Source organism: Cololabis saira, chromosome 2 (genome assembly GCF_033807715.1).
Source record: "Cololabis saira isolate AMF1-May2022 chromosome 2, fColSai1.1, whole genome shotgun sequence".
Classification (NCBI taxonomy): Eukaryota; Metazoa; Chordata; class Actinopteri; order Beloniformes; family Belonidae; genus Cololabis; species Cololabis saira.
In genome coordinates, this window is record NC_084588.1 from 9,499,804 (window position 1) to 9,522,995 (window position 23,192).

The following is a 23,192-nucleotide window of genomic DNA, read 5'->3' on the forward strand; positions in this document are numbered from 1 at the left end:
GGCCGCGCTGCCGTCACGTCCGCTCCGAACGTGCAAGACGGACCGAGGCTCCATTGATTTCAATCCCTCTTCGCACTTGAAGCGATCACAGAGAAGATTTAATTCGTGCTTATTTCTCAGACCCCCGCCGCAGAGGTGGCTGTGATAACTCAATCTTTTTTTTACGCGGGCAGTAATTAACAAGATGCCCGACGCTCTGCCTCGCGGTGTGCTCACGCCCAGCTAAACTATTGATGAGCCTTCACATGTGAGCCACTGCTTAAAGAGAAACTTTTTGATTTCACCACCACACTTTTCATCTGCAGTGAAATTGTCGTAGCGTTCCTTTTGATAGCTTCTCTGACTTTGGACAAGAGGGGGGAACGAGACTTTGCATTGTGTGATGTTTTATTCAGGACCCCGCATGTTCTTGTTGCACAAATCTAATTTTGACAGCCTCGGTTAGGTGGAAGCTTTCCTTATTCCTCTGTGACTGTTGGCTCAGACACCAGGTTTGGGAGCATCAAGATTCTGAAATCCAGCTCCTCTCGCCTCCCAGCACCTCTGTTTGTTATGAACACGCCGTTCATTCTGTCTTTAATCACCGGCATGGATAAACGGCAGAAAACGGTTGTAAAGGAGATCATGTTCTCTGCTGTCTTGGTTTTTTTGTTTTTTTTTTGTTTGCCAGGCGAGAAATAATGACCCTTGCAAGATAACAATGCCTGGGGTGACCTTGGATTCAAGAAATTACAATGAAGTCTTGTGGGGGGGACAGGCGGAGGGAACGGAGCAAAGCTGGCGCGTCTGCACCCCACTCTCCACGTCTGCACCCCACGCGGGTCTGAACATTAAAATTTCAACCAGACTACGCTGCCTCCACGTCAACATGAGAGGGCATGTCATTAATCTCCAAACCTTGATGCAAAAACATCTTTTCAAGTTTTCATGAGCTCCCTTCAGGCAGGGCTGTTTCATTTTGTAGCTGCGGTGATCGTGGACTATTTTTAAAAAAGTATTGATTCAAATAAACTCCGTCCTCCCTTTAACTCCATGTTCTCCACATGACGTCGGAATAGTAACGTTTGAAGCGACTCCCGCCTGGCGATTTTTGCCGGGTTTTGTACGTAGCGAGAGAGAAGGGCAACGTGATGCACCAGTTAACCCAGAACACGTGTAGGAGAAGGAGCATGAGGCCGGTTATTTCATATTTAACAAGCAATCTCTTTGCTTTTTATTGGCAGAATGGCCCTCTTTAATGTAAGCCGTTGTACACCACCGAAGAAAACTGTCCTTGAACTTTAAAATCTTTTTTTATTCATCTAAAGGTGTGCAAATGACCAGCAGCTGAGTGTAGCCCGCGTCCGCAGCCCCTTGAACAGCAGCGTTGGCCTCCGAGCAGCAGGTCTCATCTTTTAACCATGCATCTATAGCAGCAAGAAAACACTGTTTTGTTTTGTTTTTCCTCCTAAAGTGGCAATTTCCTTCCTTTTTTTTTGTTGTTGCTGTAAAATCTCTGTCCTCCCTCCAGGCTGCAAGTGTAAAGAAGCATCACATTGACCTCAGAATGCCGCTCGTTAAAATGCCCCTCCGCCTTCGTGCTGTCCTTCTTCTTCTGCTCCTTTAATCTGGGTCCGTCTTCCAGGTGCTGCAGCTGTGACTTCGCCACCACCAACATGAACAGTCTGAAGAGCCACATGAAGAGGCATCCTCAGGAGCACCAGGCCGTGCAGCTGCTGGAGCAGTACAGGTGAGACACGGCGAGCCGACGCTGCACCGACCGCGGTCACGAACAACGGCATCCAGAGTTCTGAATCGTTAGCAGAATGTGACCAGAAGAGGTTTATAACAGATGATACGCATGTGTGTCACAACAAAATACTCAGGGTACCCTCGTGCAGCTAAAGTTGCTTTCGTCAATGAAAATTATGACTAAATATTGTTGTCAATGAACCCTTATCACCTGAGAAAAAAGAGACGAGACGCAACGAAAATGCTGGTTATGTGACGATAACGATGATTAAATGTATAATGGAATATCGTAGAGGATTAAAAAACGAGACTAAAATGTAGATTACGAAATAAAAACTGCTAAAATGGGTCTTCATATTGTTGAGATCTCAGCAAGATGTTCTAACAAAGATCCTAAATATACATTTTTTAGGTAGTTTCCTCTGGTTTAGTTCTGCTGGGTGACATCACGTCCTCAATCCCAGTCGCTGCAGCGGGGAATCAGATCCAGAAGATGCAGCTGCAGAGTTAGAGGCTGATGTCGTTAACGCAGAGCTCTAGTTAACGTCAGTTAAAAACAAAGTTACATAGAGAAACGCGGGGATCTTCTCTGGGGCTGGGAGAAGAAGAAGATCCATCTTTGGATACACTTTCCTACATAGACGTGGAAAAGAAAACCCAAAGTGTCATCGAAAAAGAAAAATATGGGGAGAAATGTGGAAAAATAGATATGTTGTAAACTCAAATTAGAGCATCTTCTGTATCTGGAATGAATGTATTCTTGAGTCTAAGGTAACAATAATATAATATCGGGGGTGGGTGGTAGCCTAGTGGCTACAGAGGTGGGTCTTAACCCTAATTGCTCCATGGTATGTGTGTCTCAGATGTAAGTTGCTTTGGATAAAAGTGTCTAAATGACAGTAGTAGTAGTAGTAGTAAAATAACCGTGTTTGAATTGTAAAATGGGTTTGGCTAAATACAATCTTTGACTAAAACTAGACTAAAATGGTCCTGGACAATTCTAACTAAAAAAAGACTAAAATGCTCAGACTTTTAGTCGACTGAAAATTGACACGACTAAAAGGAGAATGAACGACTAAAACTAATAAAAACCAAAATGATGGCTTGACCAAAAGACTAGACTAAAACTAAAATTGAAGCAGGCTGACAAAAACAACACTATAACCGAGGCGGTTTCTGATTCTTAAAACAACAAAAAAACCAACACTACGTGCAGCACAGCCTTGAGAAATGGGCCTCTGATGGGCAGCTTGGTGGTGACTGAGCGACTAATGTTCTCTCCTTGTTAAATACAATCCGTCCTGAGATGGAGCCTGATTGCTGATTTCCACTTTACTTGGTTCTCATCTTCAGTACCTGGAGGACTTGAGTGCACGTGTCCATGCAGTGAAAATGGCACAGGCGATTCTTTGTCTCTTCTACACGACACACACGTCTCTATAAAAGCTTTTCCGGTGCAGGTTTGGTGAAGATATTTGATGGTGTGAAGCCAAAGTTATGGCTGACTGAGGAAGCTAAATAACATGACTGATTTCTGCTTTAGTGGCTTACTGAGTAGCCTGAATACACACTAGGACACACACACACACACACACACACACACACACACACACACACACACACACACACACACACTAGGACCAGCTTCTTCCATCCTTTCATTATGAAGCCACCCTTTCTGCTCCCTCTCCTGCTGCGCCGTCGCCCGGAGCCTCATCAGTCCAGCGGCTCGGCCATCTTCCTCCACCTGCTCGTCAACGTTTGTGACGAAGTGACAGCCACAACATCTCCACAACGGGAGTGGATATCTGGAACATCCTGAAACCGCCATGTACGCTTGATCTGTTCGCCGCCGTGTCTGTCAGTCGCAGACGGGCATCAGTTTTACGTGGAGAGGAAGTGGCAGGCTGGCCAGGTGTGCCGGCTCCTGTGCGGCGTGTTGGAAGATTTATCTCTAAGCTTTTATATACAGTAATCCCTCGCTATAACGCGGTTCACCTTTCACGTCCCGCTGCTTCACGGATTTGCATTGTGCATCGTGTTCTGCATTCTAATTGGCTAAAGAGTCTCCCCCGCTTCTTCACTTCCTGTGTCAATAACGTTGGTTGCTTAGCAACAATGCTGAGAACGACCAATGAGCTTCAGCAGCAGCTCAAGAACGGGAGCCTTTGATGAATCGTTCATTACAGTTCTCAGATATAATCGATGGTGGCATGTCGGTTTATAAGTATCTTTTTGCCCAGAATGTTCTTCTTGAAAAAAACACCTGCACCGCGGGCTTTAGAAGAAAAAGACGCGAGTGAGTCAGGATGCAGCGGCACCGTCAGAAGAGCAGTGAAATACACGCCAGTCACAATCTGTCCTACTGTACTTATTGTATTTTTTTTAATAATCATTTTTCGTTTTCTCTCGTTAATCGGGTCGTGGTGGGGCGGGGCTGATCTCCGCAATTTGAAGTGTAATGATTTCACCTATCACAAGTTCTTTTTGGAACTTTTTTGAAACGGGTTCTTTTTTTCGCTGGAACAACCCCCGCAAAAAACGAGGGATTACTCTGAGGATATAATTGGGGAAGAAAACCCTCACCAGGTCCGCACCAAGTCCTACCCTCGTATGAACGTCTGCTCACTGTGACACAACTTTAAAACTTTATCATCTATTTACCGGAACAAAGTGCAGAAGCAGTAAAGGAACCTCACTTCTCCCAAAAGCACATGATCAATTCATCAGATGAAGTTAGCACGTATGTAAAAGGGTAAATACTATGGCGTTCAAGAGCACGGACGGGTTTGGTCACGTCAGCACTAATTTACTCCCGCCAGCTGCAGAGATGGGCGGTGAGGACGGGACGATCTGGGCAGATCAGTCAAGCAGCAGGTCTAGAGCTGCTGTGGTTGGACCTTGAAGGAGCCGTGAATGAATAAATGTCTACATAGCCATGTTGTGAAGAATAACCAGCCCAAATCCCCCACAATGTAGTGAAACTCGGATAAAATTCAGTTAAAGTGATCACATCAAACTGTTACTGCTAAACTTGGCTCTGCCACGGCTTCTGTGTTGTGGCTTAGTTTTTGTCAAGTTGATGTCGTTGTTGTTTATGTGGGTATAAACATGTATTTGACTAATATTAAGACCTGGCAAGGACGAGATGTTTTTATATCTTCTTATGCTCGGAGTTAAGAGCTCTGACTTTTCTTTTGGTGTGACGCTTTTTGTTTTACTGAACTTCTTTGCCGAGACGTATGTAGGCGCTCGTGTACCGAAACGCTAGATATCCTTTTAATAACTCTGTAACGAAAACGGACACTGATAAACATGAAGCTTGGTCAACGTACGTGCATGTGCTTGTGTCTACATGCTTATTAGCGTCACTCCTGCAATTGAGTTTTCTTTTAGCTGCTCTCTTCCTTCCCTCCCTGCACAAGTTTACCCCTTTATTTAGTGATCTTTTTATTTTTTTCATTTCATTATTCATTTTCATTTTCCAGTCGTCTTTTTCTTTCTTGACTAATTATTTAGTATTTTTCTTACGCTCACATTGTCACCTCGCTAAGATTTAATCCAGTTTAATCACGTACTTAACTTTTATTTCAATAAATCTGCTTAGCGATGATGTTTCGTTCATTAACTTCAGACACGATAAGGTGATTTATGCGTTGGGCCGTGGATAAACGCGGCTCCCTCCAGAGCCGTTTCTAAATTAAGTCAAAGATTGTTCATCTCCAGCTGGGTGGGAGGGGAGTTACAGGTTATCGGCTGGTTGATCCGCTATCAGCATTTTCCTGCTCCCAGCTCATATTACTCTTATTGTCACACAGGCCGATTAAAAGCGGGCCCTAATCAGATACGAACGCTCCGGTCTGTGGTTTAGTGTGGCGTTCAGGTTCTATTGAGTCGTTTTCGAAGATGTACCCTGACAAAACATTTTCCGACTGTTCACTAATCGATAACAAGTCTCCCTGCATGTGGCGCGTCCCTGACCTGAGTGTGACCTGCGGCGACAAGAGCCATAGTTTGTTCTTAGTAAGAATAATCCCAATGTTAAGGTAAAGTGTTGTCTTTCATCCTTTGATGGGGGAAGTTGAAGGTCTTTGTTTATTTTATTGAATTTTACACTGTTACTCGGTTATTTCTTCATCCACCAAGCAACTAAAACGGCCAGGGTTGATTGACAGGTGTGTGTGAACCAACAACACACCATCAAAGCTCTCAGCTCTGTTTCTGCAGGAAAAAAACAAGTTCGATTAGAGGGGGCGGGAACGTTAAGAGGATCCAGATATTGGTGATATGAAGTTCTGATGGGATAATAGCCTCGAGCCAAACATCAGGGTTTCATGCAATTTCAGAATGACAAACAGAATACAAGAGGAGGCTCTTACTGCCGCTCCGACGTGTGTTTTCAACCCTTGAATACGTTTTTAACGCTGCATTTTCTAACATTTCCCTGCAATCACCTCGGTACCTGAAATCCTTCCAGACACGTTTGAGCCAAGAAACGGATTACGAGTATAGAAGTTGAACTCCCAATGAACTGTGACTACAGAGTCTGATGTTTTCTGTGCTCATTACCTGGTATTGTGTCCAATTACAGATTACATTGACTTTCAGTAACTCGCTGCCTGTCCGCGTGTTCCTGTGCACAGGTGTGTTAATACGCGGTTGGATACTGACCAAGTACAAAAACATCTGCAGCCGAGAGATGGAAAAACTGTTTTATGAGATGCTTTCAGAAAATGACTTGATTTTTTTTTTTTTTTTTTTTTTTTAACGATGCAGTTTTCTTGCCACTTGCGGTGCAGACTGGCACGCTTCTTGCCTTTGAAAGAAACCAACTTACAACTTTTACGTATCTTGCGGCGCATTGAGCCTAAAAAACAAAAGTAGGCAAGGCAAGTTTATTTGTATAGCACAATTCAACACAAGGTAATTCAAAGTGCTTTACACATTAAAAGCGGCAAGACACAATTAAACAGTAAATAAAATATAAATGAGATAAAATGATAAGAAAAGAGGTAAAATAATGAAAAGCACAAGTTGTTAAAAAGTAAGGACAGTAGAGTGCAGCAGGTACATTTCATTCTTACAATGGCAAGAATTACAAATACATTCAAATACAGTATTACAAAAGTAACAATCTGTAACAATTTGTACAGTGAATTAAACCAATTTGACAATGTTATGCCACAATGCCTGTTTCCAGGTCTTATTTCACACAACTGACAAGAATTACGATTCCATACGGTCAAAACGTACAAAGACCGGGTCAAATACAGTATTACAAAAGTAATTTGTGGATTCGTGCGGTGAATCAGACCAATTTGACAATTCTACGCCACAATGCCTGCATTCAGGGCTTATCCATAACTTTGCACGGTTTTCAAAAATCATAAGTATTTAATTTAAGAGTATGCAACCAAATATAAATAGAACAAATAATATAAAATAGAACAAAAAAACAAATGCGTTCGGTGCATTGCAGTCCTGAAAAAAACCAACAACATTGGATCCACTGAGCTAAGATCAGCTAAAAAACAACCTGAGACTCAAAGTCATAAACCTGGATCCCAAACTAAAAGCACAAGGCAGATGTTCCCTCAGTACGATCAGACCCTCCAGGGTGGAAAACATTACTGATCCTGGCATTGCAGTTGCAAACATCTGCTTTTAAAATGACGCTGTTGTTCTTGCGGATGTGCATTTCCTGGAGAACACGACTGTAGAAAGAAATTCCACCTGCTTTAATCATAGGGAGACAATATTAGTGGGGAAGAAAAGCATTCTTATTGGCCTACAAATCAAGTGTTTGTGCTTTTAGATACTATAATAATTTGTTTTTGAGCCTGTAGTCAGTTCTAAGATGCTGATTCTTCAAAATATCACCGAGACGTACTCTGGTGATCGATATAGTTTCATGCATAAAACCTAAATATACCAGTTCCACTTAGTTTCTGTAATAAATAAAGGTCATCTATTGAATCCTGTGGTCAATAAAGTGTTTGAAAGGATGCTGACGTGAAGGTTACATCTAATCAAGCGTTTACTTGAAATGTCTGTGACGCGCTGACGCTTTAAGGGCCGCTTAACTTACACCCTGACAGGAAGTGAAACACTCAGTTTTAACAAATGACGCTGCAATTTAACAAAGAGGCTTTTAAGAAAGAGGCTGTAGCAACAGGAATGCAGTCATGTGGGTCACAGTGAACACCAGCAAAGGCCTAAAAGCTACACATTTTGTGTGTGAGTGCACATTATTACATGTTAATAACTAATGTGACTAACATAAATGTGAGCGATTATTACCATAATGATTGCAGGGTGTACGATGCATGTCTCAAACGCTTGATTTCCACAGTTTGTCTTTGACAAAACTGTCTTAGTACAAAGGTTCCTTTTTAAACTTGGTCTTTGTGATTTTGTTCAAACCTGCTGGTCTTGCGAGGTGGACATAACTGCTGATGTCTTTTTCCTGTGTTGTGCCTCTTTCAAGTCCTACACTGCAAAAACTCTAAATCTTAACAAGAATACTTGTCTTATTTCTAGTTAAAATGTCTCATTTTTAGTCAAAACAAAATCTCATTACACTTAAAACAAGACAATTTAAAAACGAAAACAACAATTTTCACCTGTTTCAAGTAGATTTTCACTTAAAATAAGTAGAAAAATCTGCCAGTGGAACAAGATTTTTTTACTTGTAGTAAGAAGATAAATCTTGTCCCACTGGCAGATTTTTCTACTTATTTCAAGTGAAAATTTACTTGAAAAACAGATGAAAATTGTCAAATAAGTTATTTTTCTGGTAATGACTCTTGTTTTAAGTGTAATGAGATTTTTTTACTAAAAATGAGACATTTTAACTAGAAATAAGACAAATATTCCTAGTAAGATTTAGAGTTTTTGCAGTGTATTCAGATCTGCGCGAGCCACTTTCTCCTCTGATTAGCGTGTGTGATATCACAGCTCCCTGAGAATGTGGATAATCCAGTAAACTACCTATTTCATGTTGAGGTGGCAACAGGGTGACATCAAACGCGGGATATATGCCCTTATTTTTGGATGAACCTAAAAACACAGCTAATCTGATGGCGGTCCTGCATCTCCACTCACCCTTGTTGTAAACATCATTTAAGAGCTGCTGCTGCTTTGAATTCAGCAGCTGATCATTAGCATGCCCTGCACAGGGTGTTTGTTTGTTTTTCCCCTCCGTGCGTTCAAAAAAATCACAACAGCTTTATTCAAATTCCACGTTAATAAGGAAAAGTTCAGAGGGTTTTACCTCCTTCAGTCCTCGCGAGCAGCTGACTGATTGCACAAACGGTGAAGGAGGGGAGCGTCTCCGCACTGGGATGTCTGTCTTTGATGGTGGTGTGATGGAAAAGTTGAGCGGTTTTGAAATAGTGATATTTGGAAAGTGTCTTCTTTTTTTTTTTTTTTTTTTTTCGTAATTCCTTGAAACCAGAAACCGGCTCATGCCTCACTGCTGAGCTCATCTGCGACTGGGGCGTCCACAGAGGATCACAGCATCTCCTCCACAGTGGAGACAAGGCCCAGAACACGTTGGATGTGATGGAAGACGTTGGCTTAGACGAAGGAAAAATAGCGTAGTCAGATCGGACCGTATCTGTTCGTACAGGAGACGAGCAGTTTGCCATGTAGGAGTCAGTTACCTGATATCAGCCTAATGAAAGAGAGATACTAGGTCTGGGGATCGATTCAGATGTCAAGAATCGATTCCGATTCTTAAGATTCAGAATCGATCATCAAGATTCGATTCGATTCCGATATTGATTTGGGTAAGTGTTATTAAAACTGTTTTTTGAGCTGTTGCATGAATTATATGACTGTAGCAAAATATTACTACTAGTATTATATTGAGATTAAACAGCAAGTATTGGCAGCTAATGATGCTGTAAGGACCAATCAGCTCCCAGAATGCTGATAGAACTGCTTTCAGAAACATCATGTGGGTCAGAATTACCAAACAGATCCAGGGAGGAAACGGAGACGGATGAAATCGGTTTCATTTTTTCCCACATTCCGTTTTTATTTGTTCCATTTTCGGTCTATTTTGGTTTTTAATTTTTGAGTATTTGGTTTTTATCATTTTTTGCAAATGTAACCCCAAGACAGTATATAAAGTAATATAGACAATATATAGACATAAGCAAAATATAAACAATTTAAGCAATTATAACCTAACACTTTAATGTTTTCATACCTTTAAACATATTTAAAGGCAAAAACATGGCACCAGTTATTCTCGTGTCCAACAAAACATTCCTATTTTGGGGATAAACAAAAAAATACCAAAAGTTGTAATGTAATGATGAAAAAAAAATACATAAATAAATAAAAATCTATCTTTAGACATATGAATCAATTTTTAGGAATTAATATGAGAATCGATTTAGAATTGGGAAATCGATTTTTTTCAACACAGGCCTAATACACACACCTCTCCACCACGAAGGATGGCCACGGCTCCAAACTCCAACTACCTGCAAAGTATTCCCAACAAAATGCTTGAAAGCAACACTTTATTAATGATTTAGTTCATTCATCCAGTTACACCTGAGCTGGATGTAATAGAGAGATGTGATTCTAAGGTATGACTTCAACTCATGCACGAATGCCCTCCAATTAAAACTAAAAAGTATGTTAAAGTATTTTTTTTCGGTGAGGTGCCTGAAATACGTTGTTTTCCTTTTTGTCCAGACTACACAGCGATATGCAAATGCAATTAATCCACTAGACGGTTTAGCAACCATCATCGTAAATCATCATCTTCATACCGCTAATTGACTGTCAGTTCTGCAGCACTTTACCCAAACTGTGCTGATTTGACTCCTGCAGCGACGGAGGCTCGTGAGCAGAAAAGTTGCGTCAGCAGTCGGGGGCTACACTTTGCTCTTATCCGTCACGATTATTGACAATAAAGAAAGAAGCCTGATGCAGGAGGGTTTTGAACATGTACTGCTGTTGTAGAGTCGCAGTGCCACGTTGGATCATTGGATCTCTTTAAGCCTCCGTGTGAGCAGCAGCTGTGTCCGGGGGTCGGCTCTCAGGTCGGCTCTCGGCTCTGTCTCTTCCAAATTAATAATAATAAACTTTATTTATATAGCACCTTTCTTAACAAAGTTACAAAGTGCTTCCCAAGAACAATAAAATACATCAAGATAAAAATACAGTGCATAGTGGATAAGAACATTAGACAGCAATAACCAACAATATTCACACCACAATAAAAGCTTTTCTAAAAAGGAATGTTTTTAGTAAAGATTTAAAAGCAGTGGGGGATTTAGCTGACCTGATCTCAGCAGGTAAAGAGTTCCAAAGTTCGGGGGCCCGGACTGCAAAAGCCCCATCACCTTTGGCCACAAGCCAGGCCCTGGGAATGATCTGAGGGAGGCCCTGGCAGGTAGGGGGTTAAAAGTTCTTTAAAATAACTAGGGGCTTGGTTATTTAGGGCCTTGAAAGTCAGCAATAAAATTTTAAAATCAATGTGATATTGAACAGGAAGCCAGTGAAGCATGAATTGACATGATCTTACAGCCATCATCTGTGAACAGGTTGTTTTAATGGCCAGAAGTTATAACTATGTTGCATAATCTTGGATGAATTCCATAGCGCCACCTTTTGGTCAGGTATAATTTTTCATCCCATTATGTGCTGTATTTCCTGTTTCCTCTATCCAATCACAATGAAATCCACACACATTATTGTCATAAGGGTCCTTACTGACTGTATCATGTATCGTGGTCATAACTTGAACGTAGCTGCCATCCTACACCATTGAATGGGAACTCTGGATTTCTGATACCTACATATTAAAATAATCATAAAAAATCACTGGTTTATGGGCCGCTCGGTTGCACAGTGGGTTCAGCAAGCGGCTCATATACTGAGGCTGCAGTCCTCCTGCAGTGGTCTCTCTCTACCCCCTTCCTGTCTGTATACTTTGAATAAAGGGCCACTAGAGCCCAAAAAAATCGAATTACTGGTTTATCTTAGGACAGTGAAATTGCAGGATTAATTATTCCGAATTAAATAATTCCTAATTAAACTATTTTCCTTCGAGTTTACATGGAAATAGTAATTCTGAATTGAGGTTTACATGGAAAACACGTTTGATCGGCTTTCTCCAATTCCTCTCCAGGTCTGGGGGTTGGGAAGGTTCTGATTGGATACGGGGGCGGCCCGGAAGTTACGTCTACCGGAGGAAAAACAAACTTAGCCGCTACAACTTTGAAAAGCTCACAATTTAGATGTTTCCTGCCATCTGTTCTTCTAATTATTTCCAGGTCCTCCAAACTATTTATTAAATAAATCATCTCTGCTCTTGACCAGCGTTTACTGCGTGCTGCCATCTTGAAACTTTGTTTGGAAAACAAGCCCAGCGTGGAATATAAGCGTCATGGAGACAGACGGGCGAGGGAACGAGCAGAAAGAAAGACCGGAATTAATTTAAAGCAAATTAATTAATTAAAAAATGTATACATGATCGCAGAATTATTCTATTCGGATTTAAAATCAGAATAAACCAGCCACTTACTTTGGAATTAAGTTTAATTCGGAATGGCTATTTTCATTCAGAATTAGGTGTTTACATGGTAATTTTTACTAATTTTAAATCGGATTTAATTTTACTTCTGAATTAAAGAGGAATTAAACTTCCCATGTAAACGCACTCACTGTAACACATGGTGTCTGGGACAAGAACAACTTTATGACATGTTGACATCACATTTCATTGTAATATTTCAGCTCCAAATATCCTCATACACAAGTGCTGGTGTCTTTTTCTAATTACCATGTATAAAACTTTGTTCTTTTTACCCCCTTGCCCTGTAAATCGGTATACCGTAGAGGTGAACACGTATGATACAACTCTGATGGATGCAGAACATCGCCCTTTAAAAAAAATACATACACCCTTGAATAAAAAGTTTCCCATCACGGGGTTATAGTCCACCATTGCCCTTTCTGCAGACTGCAGCACGGACACATGACCAGCTGAGACGCCAGAAGGACGTTGCATAATGTCCATCTCTGCTGGGAGCGCTGAGGGGAATGAGGGGGGGGGGCTTTGCTTATTAACTGCAATATCAGCCAGGTTAAACTTGATGAGTAACAGGAGGCTAATTATTTCAGATGATGGCAAAAAAAAAAGTTGGTGAGCCGTGACGGAGGAGCAGCATGTTTGGAACTGTACAACCACCCCAAATAAAATCAATGCAACAGTCGGAGCAGAACATTTAAGTAATTAAGTATTTATGTAACAGGATGGATGTGATGAGGTTATCTTGGTTCACTTGCAAGGTGAGATTACAAACATCACAATCATGATCCTGTGGGGATTTTGTCAGTGTGTAGGTTTTGTGCTAAAATTTCTGATTTTACTATAAGCACTAAAAACTTTAAGCATGAAGGACGGATGCAGCAGGAGACGACTGACTGATTTATAGCTATAGCTTAATTATAGCATCACTTTTTCTTTAATTATTGACCAGTACATCCACTCTTATCTATGTCTGATCACACCGTCAAACCGAGAGTGAAATAAAAATATGTATTTTATTTTAAAAACGCAAGATCAGCATTAACAGTTGATGCAGTTATTGTTTTATTTATTTTTTAATCCAACATCTTATCAGTATTTCTTCAGGAACTGGCCTGGACATTCTGACACGTGACTTTTGACCACTTTAGCGAAAATAAGCTTGTCTCATCAGCAGGGTGATTTATCTTGATTGAATGGGGCAACATGACGCCATCGCGCACATTGCATAGCTTAAGCCAGCAGTCAATAGAAAACATGGCGCCAAAACGGTTCAAACTTTCAATACTTGTTAAGTGGATATTTCGTCAAAGGGTTGCAGATTTGAAAAATTACAGTTTGATTGTATTTGACTTGATTGTATTTGTCACTGGCTGACAAATACATGTTTTATTTTTGAGTGCTCAGTTCACTACAAGCAGGTCAACAAAGCCATAAACGAGGCCATCTCTCTCCCTGAGCAGCCGGTAAGAGAACACATTCAGCGCCCGTGATAGCAGCTGCACATATCAAGTAGTAGTAGTAGTTCTGGAATGCCCAGGACTGTCACTTAGGTAGGAGCACTGGGTGATGGGGAAAAAATCGGGGATGAAAAATAAAAAGAATTTTCGAGAATTTCTATTACAAAAAATGTTGGACATTCTCGTGGAATTGGCACAGAATAATTGATGTTGTATATTGTTCATTTCTACAGAAGAATATTTAATTTATTATTATAAAAATGGTATATTGGTGATGCTAATCAACCTTTTATTGTCTTTTTTTCCAAATGAGAATCAATAAATAATATAATAATAACACAATCATATGCTGTGACAATGCACCTTCCAATAATCATGTCTACCTCATACTGCTGCACCTTTCACTTTTTAAAAATGTGTCTATATGTTAATAAGAGCTGTCATTTGTCTATTACCTATTTACTGTAGAGTGAGTGAAAATAACCGAGTCAAATTCCATGTCTTGTCTGACCTGGACAAATAAACGTGATTCTGATTCTAAAGGAACCGATAAGGAATCGTATTGTTGAGCAAAATCCAAAATGGAATTGTAATCATAAAAATCGTATCAATTCCCATCCCTTCCGGTCTACTTGATCTGCTCCGGCTCCGTTCCTCACCCTCCTCTCTTCTCCCCGTCCCCCCTGCCAGGTGCTCTCTGTGTGGTTACGTGTGCAGTCACCCCCCGTCGCTCAAGTCCCACATGTGGAAGCACGCCGGGGACCAGAACTACAACTACGAGCAGGTCAACAAAGCCATCAACGAGGCCATCTCCCAGAGCAGCCGGTAAGTCACACATTCAGCCCGTGATAGCAGCTGCACATAGAAACAGCCCGTCCACAGGTTTACGCAGGTCCTGGAGAGCTATTGTGATTAAGAGAGGCATCTTTAATAGGGCTAATTATGCTGTTCTTTTCACATAGTCAAGACTAAAGCCCTTTTTCCACCAGTCAGAAATGCCCGTTAACACGTGGCCATATCAGGCTTTTAACTGCAGTGGGAAAGTGCTTCATCAGCAGCGTTTGCTGCTTCAAATGACTCTGCAGTAATCTCAGGCGTTTTACGAATCTGGCCACCGCCGCCATCGATGAGGATGGATGAAACATCCAGGTGCTCCTGCTGAGTTCACTATTTGAAGCACGCACTGTTTTCTGACCTCAGCATCTCACCTGCAGACTCTGAAGCTCAACAACTCCCACATCCATCAATCTGATGCCAGATTGATCGATTGATTGAGTTTTTTTTATTCTTTAAACCTGTCTGCAATACAGTTTTCTGCTCTCTCTTATGGCACTTTTGCACTAGTACCAACTCGGCTCTACTCAACTCAGCTCGACTCAACTCGGTCTGGTTTCTTTTCCATAACAATTCAGCACCTGGAGCAGAAGTAGGAGGTTGTAGAGAAGCTGTTGTGTCGTATTTTATTGTGTGATCTAAACGGAGAAGACAACAACACTAAAGATGTAGAACCTGGAGGAGATGATAGATGTGCTGCTGGGTCTGTGGCTCGTGTTGGATATCAAGTTAAAAAATGAGAGTGAGAGAAGCTTAAAGCGGCTACGCTTTTTAATTGTTTTAGTCTGTCTTGGTCCGAGCAGCTATGAAGTGACAGAGCTCCTGGTAGATCTGGTCGTTCCTTATCGCCCATCTAGATCCCTTTTTTAATTCTCTCCTCAACCACCAGGTTTATGAGCATCTGCACCTCAGAGTTGGACCATGAAACATACTTTTGCGCTAGAGCCCTGTTTTCTTTATACCGCTGAATTTCTGACCATTACCACCCGCTCCTGCAGCGTTTATATCCACTCCCGCCCGCACCCGCAAAACTCTGACAATTCATGCCGCACAATAATAGAGATGCATTGATTTATTGTCTTCACCCGTCCCACAAGAGAAATGTCTCAGACAAATCAGTCTAATTTAATGTTAACATGATCATTGTGGAGCTTGATGGATAATTGACAGTTCACAGGTCACCTGATGCAAATCCATCATTGTCATCATCACACACACATCACCTTTCGCGCATCAATTATGTGATTGAGGTTATAGCAACGAGAGTAGCTGTGAGTGGCTCAAATAACACTAATAAATAACATAAAACAAAGTAAATGAATGAAACTAATTAATTTAACAAATGAATCACTTGGCCATTACATTGCTGTGGAGGAAGAGAATGCTGCTGACCGACTGTGGTCCCAATCCCTCGTCTCTACCAAGATGCTCCACAGACACTAAACACAGTTTCTCCAAATATCTGACTGGCCTTGCTTCGTCTTTGTTTTGTAAAGACCTTGTTTGAGGTTCTTTTCCACGTCATTGATTTCCATTTTGTCGCTAGACTACATCCCGATCCCGCAGTGGTTTTTTTAGCTGCCCGCAGCAAAGTTCAACCCGCCCGCTCCCACCAGATTTGCGTTGTGACCCAATCCTAATGTAGCCCTCTATTTTGCGCTGGGAGTCAGACGTCTGACTCCAACCCCCCGACCAATCAGTGGCCTGTTGTGTGATGATGTCAGATACAGCCCGACTCAAGTCAAATTTTATTTGTATAGCACATATACAAAGACTCATGGCGCTTTTCCACTAGCACCTACTCAGCCCGACTCGCCTCGGTGCGGCTCGTCCCGGCTCCACCCGTTTTGTCCCTGTTTGTTTTTCCACAGCCAGGTGAGAAGTGGGCAGGTTGGGCTCCTCCGGCGGCTGGAAGCTGTTGTTAGACGTCTCTGTGCTCTCTGTCAGAGCTCTGAGCACACTGGGGGTAAAAACACTGCAGCTGCTACTTGAAAAGGATTTAGCTGACTTGATTTAGCGGGTTTACGCACGTTTAAACAAACAAAATATTACGCTTGTTGTTGGAAAGGTATTAGAGAGATTTCCCGTGAACAAACAAGAAGTTATGTTTACATTAAGCGATACTACACCACATTTGTAGGATGTGTTCCCTGCCTCACAACCCGATTTCTTTTTTTAGTCTTTAAATCTTGCATTAAGACCTCCATCATTTGGCTTCTCTGTTTCCACCACTTTAAATAGATTCTCCTGCGTTTAAAGCAGGTTTTATTTCAAACAATACGTTTTATGCCTTTCTTAACAAGTCCATACAATTTCCCGACGTCGTAATGACATTTCTTTGGTCCAAATACCACAGATGTGCAGTACAAACGTCTCCCTCCTCCGCCGTCTTCACTGCATTGTTCACAGCAACCGCTAAATCCAGTCCACCCACGTCTACACTGTCAGTGGGTCTCACACTGGTAGTTTTATGCAAACAGACAAACACATTATTCTCAGTAATACTGAAAGCACATTTTTAAAAAGTGATCCCTCTTGAGCTGATCAGCTTTTGGACCCGTGTTGAAGCAGGCCATGCTGTTAAAACACGGGATCGCAGACGGGAATGCTGAAGGGACCATGACAGCCAGCCAGTTGAAGAAGTGATCGATTAATTGATTAATTATTTCCGTACTTACACGAAGAACTGTTCCTCACAATACTCTGCATTGATGTTATTATTGAGTAGCTGACTTTTCCAGCTTCCAACTGGGACCAGAAAGCTCAGATGAAACACCAGCAATAAGTTGAGGTGAAGCGTTATTTCTTCACTAAGTTAAGGGGATTTTATAACTGCTGATGAGAACTAACCAGTAATATGAAAGCAGAAGTGTTTTGGTGTATCACTTATGAGAGAATGAGGCGCATTATTAGTTTGAAGTGGTGTGAAAACATAGATGGGAAGGCTAATGGTGCTTTTCCACTAGCACCTACTCAGCTCTACTCATCTCAGCTCAGCTCCACTCAACTCGGCCTGGTTTCTTTTTCATAACAATCCACCTGGAGCAGAAGTAGGAGGTTGGAGTGAAGCTGCTGTGACTTATTTGATTGTGTATCTAAACGAAGAAGTCAACAACATAAAGATGTAGAACCTGGAGGAGATAATAGATGTGCTGCTGGGTCTGTGGCTTGTGTTTGATAAGTTAAAAAATGAGAGTGAGAGAAACTTCAAGCAGCGACGCTTTTTAATTTTGTTAGTTTGTCTCGGCGCTGCTGAAAGTCAGCTGGAGCCGCGAGCAGCTATGAAGAGACAGAGCTCCTGGTGGATCTGGTCGTTCCTTATCTCCCGTCTAGATCCCTTTTTAATTATCTCCTCAGCACCAGGTTTATGAACATCTGCACCTCAGAGTTGGAAACAGACTTTTGCGCGGCCGCGAGTCTCTGTTTCTCTGATGTCACATCCTGACTCAGACGTCTGACTCCAACCCCCCGACCAATCGGTGGCCTGTAGTGTGATGATGTCAGATACAGCCGACTCAGCAGCTTAGAACCTCAGCAGAATAGTTACAGAAAAGTATCTACTCGGCACGTTAGACACCTAGTGGAAAAGCGCCGAGGCGAGTCGAGTCAGTCTGAGTAGGTACTAGTGTAAAAGCGACATAAATGACCCCCTCTGATCCGGTTCAGGGACCCTCGGCCAGTCCTCAGAAGTAATCTCACTACTTCTCTCAGCATCATCATCATCAGACTGCACTGGCCGCCACACGTGTCCATAACATAACCAGAAGGTTCCCTTTCTTTCTGGCAAATGTACTTGATTTCATTTGTGCAACAAACCTGATACCAGAACATTTTAATAAATTTTCTGGCAAAGCTTAATCCATCTTTTCTTGTTATGGGTGTTAGGAGTTGTTTCACCCTGCTGTAAGCCCTCCGTGTTTACATTTACCCACTTTCTTTGTGTTCTGCGGTCTTCCGGGCCCTGTGATGTTGTTTAGCTCTTATTAGCGGCGTCTGCCTCTTGGGAATTTCTCCTAAAGTGGGATTTAAAAACTCACTGGAACTCACTTTACATCTTGTCTTCCTTGTGTTTCTGCCGTTTCCTCAGAGCTCCCCAGAAGCTGGAGTCGGTGACCGAGTGCCCGACGGGGGCCTCGCGCTCAAAAGAAAAAGCGAAGGCTCAGGCGGATCCCCCCCCAGCGTCCACACCGGCGGCCCCCGCCGACGGCCCGGCGGGGCCCCCCCCAACCCCCACCACGGACACTACGCAGTGCCAGGCCGGGTCCCCGAGCCCCGAGGGGAAGGAGCCCCAGGGCTACTCACGGACAGGCCCCCTGCCGGCCCCCGGCCCCGGCATGGAGTACTGCGTCCTCCTGTTCTGCTGCTGCATCTGCGGCTTCGAGTCCACCAGCAAGGAGCGGCTGATGGAGCACATGAAGGAGCACGAGGGAGACATCATCAGCATCATCCTCAACAAGGAGCAGCAGGCGGACGCCCCGCCCAGCCTCCAGAGGGTGGAGTGAGACACGCCCTCCCCTCCCCTCCCTCACCCGGTGCATTCACAGTGCTGCTCACTAAAGCATTTCGTCGTTTATTTACCTCAAGGAGCTTACGGGGGTGCAACCGTTTCCCACCAGGCATCAGTTTCAGCTGCCACATCCCTGTCAAACGCAGGTTCCTGGAGCAGGTTCCTGGAAGAGGTACCCAGGGCAGGTTCCTGGACGGATATTAGAGGATTTTCGGAGTAAAAAGGAACATTTATAAGCTTGTGCTCCCAGTTTTGAGTCACATTAAGAAGCTTTGACCCAAGTTAGTTCTCTCTTTTTTTTTTTTTTCTTTCTCCCCCCTGAGATTATACCTCATAAAACCACACAATCCCTCCGCACAAAGTGAACATATTCCCCCGTTTTCCAGGCTAATTTCTGTAATCTTGACTGTAAGGCAGCTCTTTATTTGCTACTGTAATATTTAATACTTAACACAGTTGAGGCTCTAATCTAGTAAAAAGGAGGTACGTGCGCTTATTCACTCTCGCCTGAAGGCAGCAACCACAACTTGAGTATCCTCTAATATTTATCAGTTTATTTTTATTTGAAGTAGTTTCAGTTTGCTGATTTAAAGAGGAGCTCCGTTCAGTTTTCTTTGTTTGTATCCTTTCTTGTAATTGTCCTTGTAAATTGTTTTGAGAGAAAGGAGAAAGGAGTAGTTGTTGGAGGAGCCGGGGAAAGTGATGGAGGTACGGAGGAATCGGCCTCTTGGTGACTGTAATACACCAGCAAAGGAGGTAGTTGGAGCAAAAAGGGAAGTTAGTGTTGATGGAACAAACCGATTGGTGCCAAAGTGTTTGAAAATAGGAATTTGTTCTGTTGAAAGGAAGAAAAAAAAAAAGATTGTCTCTTATTCTGGTGCTAGGTTCATTTTTTTAGATTTTAAATCTGTAATCTGTTTTTTTATATACTTTGCTGTTAATGTTGTACATAGTAATATGTTTTCTATAATCTTTCCAGGTTCTTTTAAACGTTGAGAATTCCTCGTGTCAGGTGGGACTTGAAATAAGGGCAGTACACGGAGAAAATGAGAATAAAAAGCTTGACGTAGCTCTTCCTCTTTGACATGACTGAGTGGAAGCAGATAGGTAATGCGATTACCACAAACTTTATCTTTAAAAAAACAAAAAAAAAAACAATTGGCACAATGAAATGATGACAAATTGAAACTTGGATCCAAATCGAACCCTCATATCTCAAAAGATGTTGACAGTTCGGACGGAAACAAACGGTGCTTGAGCTTACCTTTCGTCCCCCACTGCCCCGCCAGTACAGGAAAGTCACGGTTGTAAATCCACAGCACTCTCGTATCCTTTTAATGTCTGTAAATGGAGCAGAAAAGGAGCCAGCTGTGCCTCGCAGAGATGCACTTTCATCCAGGTAGCTCCTGCGTCTCGGGGCTCTGGTCGGAAACGAGCGGAGACGCCGAGTGTTAAAGATGTTCATGTTCAGACCCCCATCGCCCACAGGGTGTGTGGAGAGGAGAAAATGTTCACATCACTGAGTGCCACGACCGAACCTCCCGGTTATGAGCTGAAAACGACCCCGAGGCCGTTATCATTGCCTCCCGGACCGGACTTACGGGACGCGGCTGCAGCCTCTGCAGTGGGCCGTTATCACCCAGATCAGCACACTTTAATTAATGTCAGAACTGTGCCGTTCATGTGGGAAACAAATGTTTTTAAAGAAAGGAAATTAAGATAATGTGTAATATCAGTAACCCCCCCTCCACCTGCACATGTCAGCCCCACACCATGTGTGTGTGTGCGTGCGCAGCAAGATGGATAAAATAAAATGAGATGTCTGAAAATCTGATTATCAAAGCAGATAATTATTACTTTAATTTGCAGAGCAGTATAATGAAATTATAGATAACACTGATGTGTGAAGAAGCAAAAGAATGAATAAAGGAGCACAAACATCGTAGGAGTTTAAAGTCCAGGCCAACTGCAGTCAAACGCAGCGCTTTCCTCATCATAAATAGATAAAAGCTTGTAATTATCCGGCTTCAAACACGAGCCTACTGAGTTTGGGTTGTTTTTATCGGAGGCTGTTTTTGCTGACATCCCTCGGCGCCACAAACCTCCGCAAAACAAAGAACTTTGCTCAAAGTCCAATTAGCGAGTGATCCACTCAGATGAATTTGAACAATACCCGAAGAAAAGACTCCAAGCTGTGCTCCTCTGTTTCAGCTCTCATCTGTGCGACGCGCCGTCGCCGGTGAGAACGCGCTCTGCCTTTTATTCACCCTCTTCCCCCTTTAGCATGTGTCAAATCTCAGAAGTCTTACTAAATTTTACTGTTATGACTGTGTGGCACTTTCAGGTTTTTTTCTTTGTATGTGCAAAAAGCAACAACTTGCATTAGTGTGTCAAGACCCCCCCACCCCATCCCACCGCCAAGACGGTAAAGGTGAAAGGTGAAGCACAAATGTTTTGCTGGGCTGTTTGGTTCATCTGTACCGAGGGATCATTTCATTTAGTTGTAGATTTATGTTGGAGGTGGATGTTTGGATCCTAACTGTGTCTGATCCTCTTTGAAAACCATCCAGACATCCATGTCTCCGTATTTACAGGTGTACTTCCCCCCTCCGTTAAACGAGGCCGTCAGAAGAACCTGAAATTCTTACAAAAGAGGGGGAAGTGGCATTAAATATGACCGCTGACAACTGAAATGAGGCATAATTTGTTTATTTTTCGTGGGCTGTGAACTCAGCTCTGAGCTCAGCGCGCTTCGGGCCGGTTCTTCTGTAGTTTCCGACTGAAAAGGTGCGCCGTCATCGCTGGAAACAGCTGACAGGCTCTGCAAAACGGTGCATTTCAGCAGAAGCCTGACAGCAGACCAACACGCAGCGTTGACGCCACCTGGAAAGAGCAGAACAGGCCCGTGGCGGCGTTTCAGGTCGACGGAGGCGTCGTTGTGCTGCCTCTCGTTGCCTGGTAACAAGAAGACTTGATGGTAAATACCTCAAAATATTCAAATATCCTTTTCGGCACACGTTAGTGTGGACGCATGTGTTCACAGCCGTCAGGGTCTCCACTTCTGCTACCTACTGCCAACTTTTATTTAACTCTCACCTTCTTTCAGTTGTTTCAGACGTCTGTGCCTTTTGGTTCAAGGTTTTCAAATTTGTCAGTCAAACATCTGTCAGATTGAAATGGTTTGTTCTTGACGGGCTGAAATACCCAGTTGGTGATAGTACCGGGTACGATCAGCGTACCGGCTTCCCGCCAGCAATTCACCCTCTTTTTTTTTTTTTTTTTTATCGTCATTATTACCGTTCTGAGCACAGTTGGGGGGGGGGACACGTGCAACGCACCAAGTATGTGAAACGGCTGACTCTTTGCATTTTAAGTGTACATAGGCCTACAGCAGAACCTTAAATAAACTGACTTTTTCTTCAAAGTATATTTGTAATGATCTTGTTAAAAAAATAGAAATGTAAAAAAAAAAAAAAAACACTTTTTAAAAAGTCGATTTGTTCCGTTTTCGTGCGCTGCCAGTCATTTTGAAGGGAAATGTTGGTTTTTAAGCTAAACGCAGCAAAAACGAGCTGCGTGCATTTCAACCAAAACAGGTGTTTATTCGGATGACCCTATTTTTATGCTTGTATCAGATTTTGTAATGGAGATTCAACATGTGGTGTGACACGCGCTTTGTGTTTATTTATTTTTGGAACATCATGGGCAGTATTATGTCACTTTGCCATTGTATTTTTTGGTAATAAAAGTCAAAATCAGTGTGTGTGTGTTTGTGTGTGTTGTTTCCGAACAGTTCAGAAGCTTCTCTGAAATGTTTTCCTTTTACAAGAAAATAACGCAAGTTAATTTAGTTAGTATTGTAGCTTTTATAAGAAAGATGTTATTTTATCATCTAGTTTTAGCTTCTTTCACTTTAGTAATGAAAATGAGGCATCTTTATTGGTATTTATTGGAGGGGTTCATGTGAAAGTTCAAACGTAAGAACTGAAGTCTAATTTAATAATAATTATCTTTCAACCAGCTGAAGAATAGACCAACTAGTTTGGAGCCAGGATAAATGTTTTATTTTTTATGACTGCCATTTGAGTGTTTAGGCATATTGAGC

General features: G+C 42.4%; 1 protein-coding gene across 1 annotated transcript in view; it reads left to right on the plus strand.

Annotated features, from left to right (window-relative positions):
- Window positions 1-22,840, plus strand: part of znf507 (zinc finger protein 507) — a 39,734-nt gene extending 16,894 nt beyond the window's left edge. The window contains exons 5-7 of the mRNA XM_061737316.1: window positions 1,625-1,729; window positions 14,437-14,571; window positions 18,668-22,840. Coding sequence (XP_061593300.1) covers window positions 1,625-1,729; window positions 14,437-14,571; window positions 18,668-19,082 — 655 coding nt within the window. The 3' untranslated portion in view covers window positions 19,083-22,840. The remainder of the gene's footprint in view (window positions 1-1,624; window positions 1,730-14,436; window positions 14,572-18,667) is intronic.
- The last annotated feature ends 352 nt before the right edge of the window (window positions 22,841-23,192 follow it).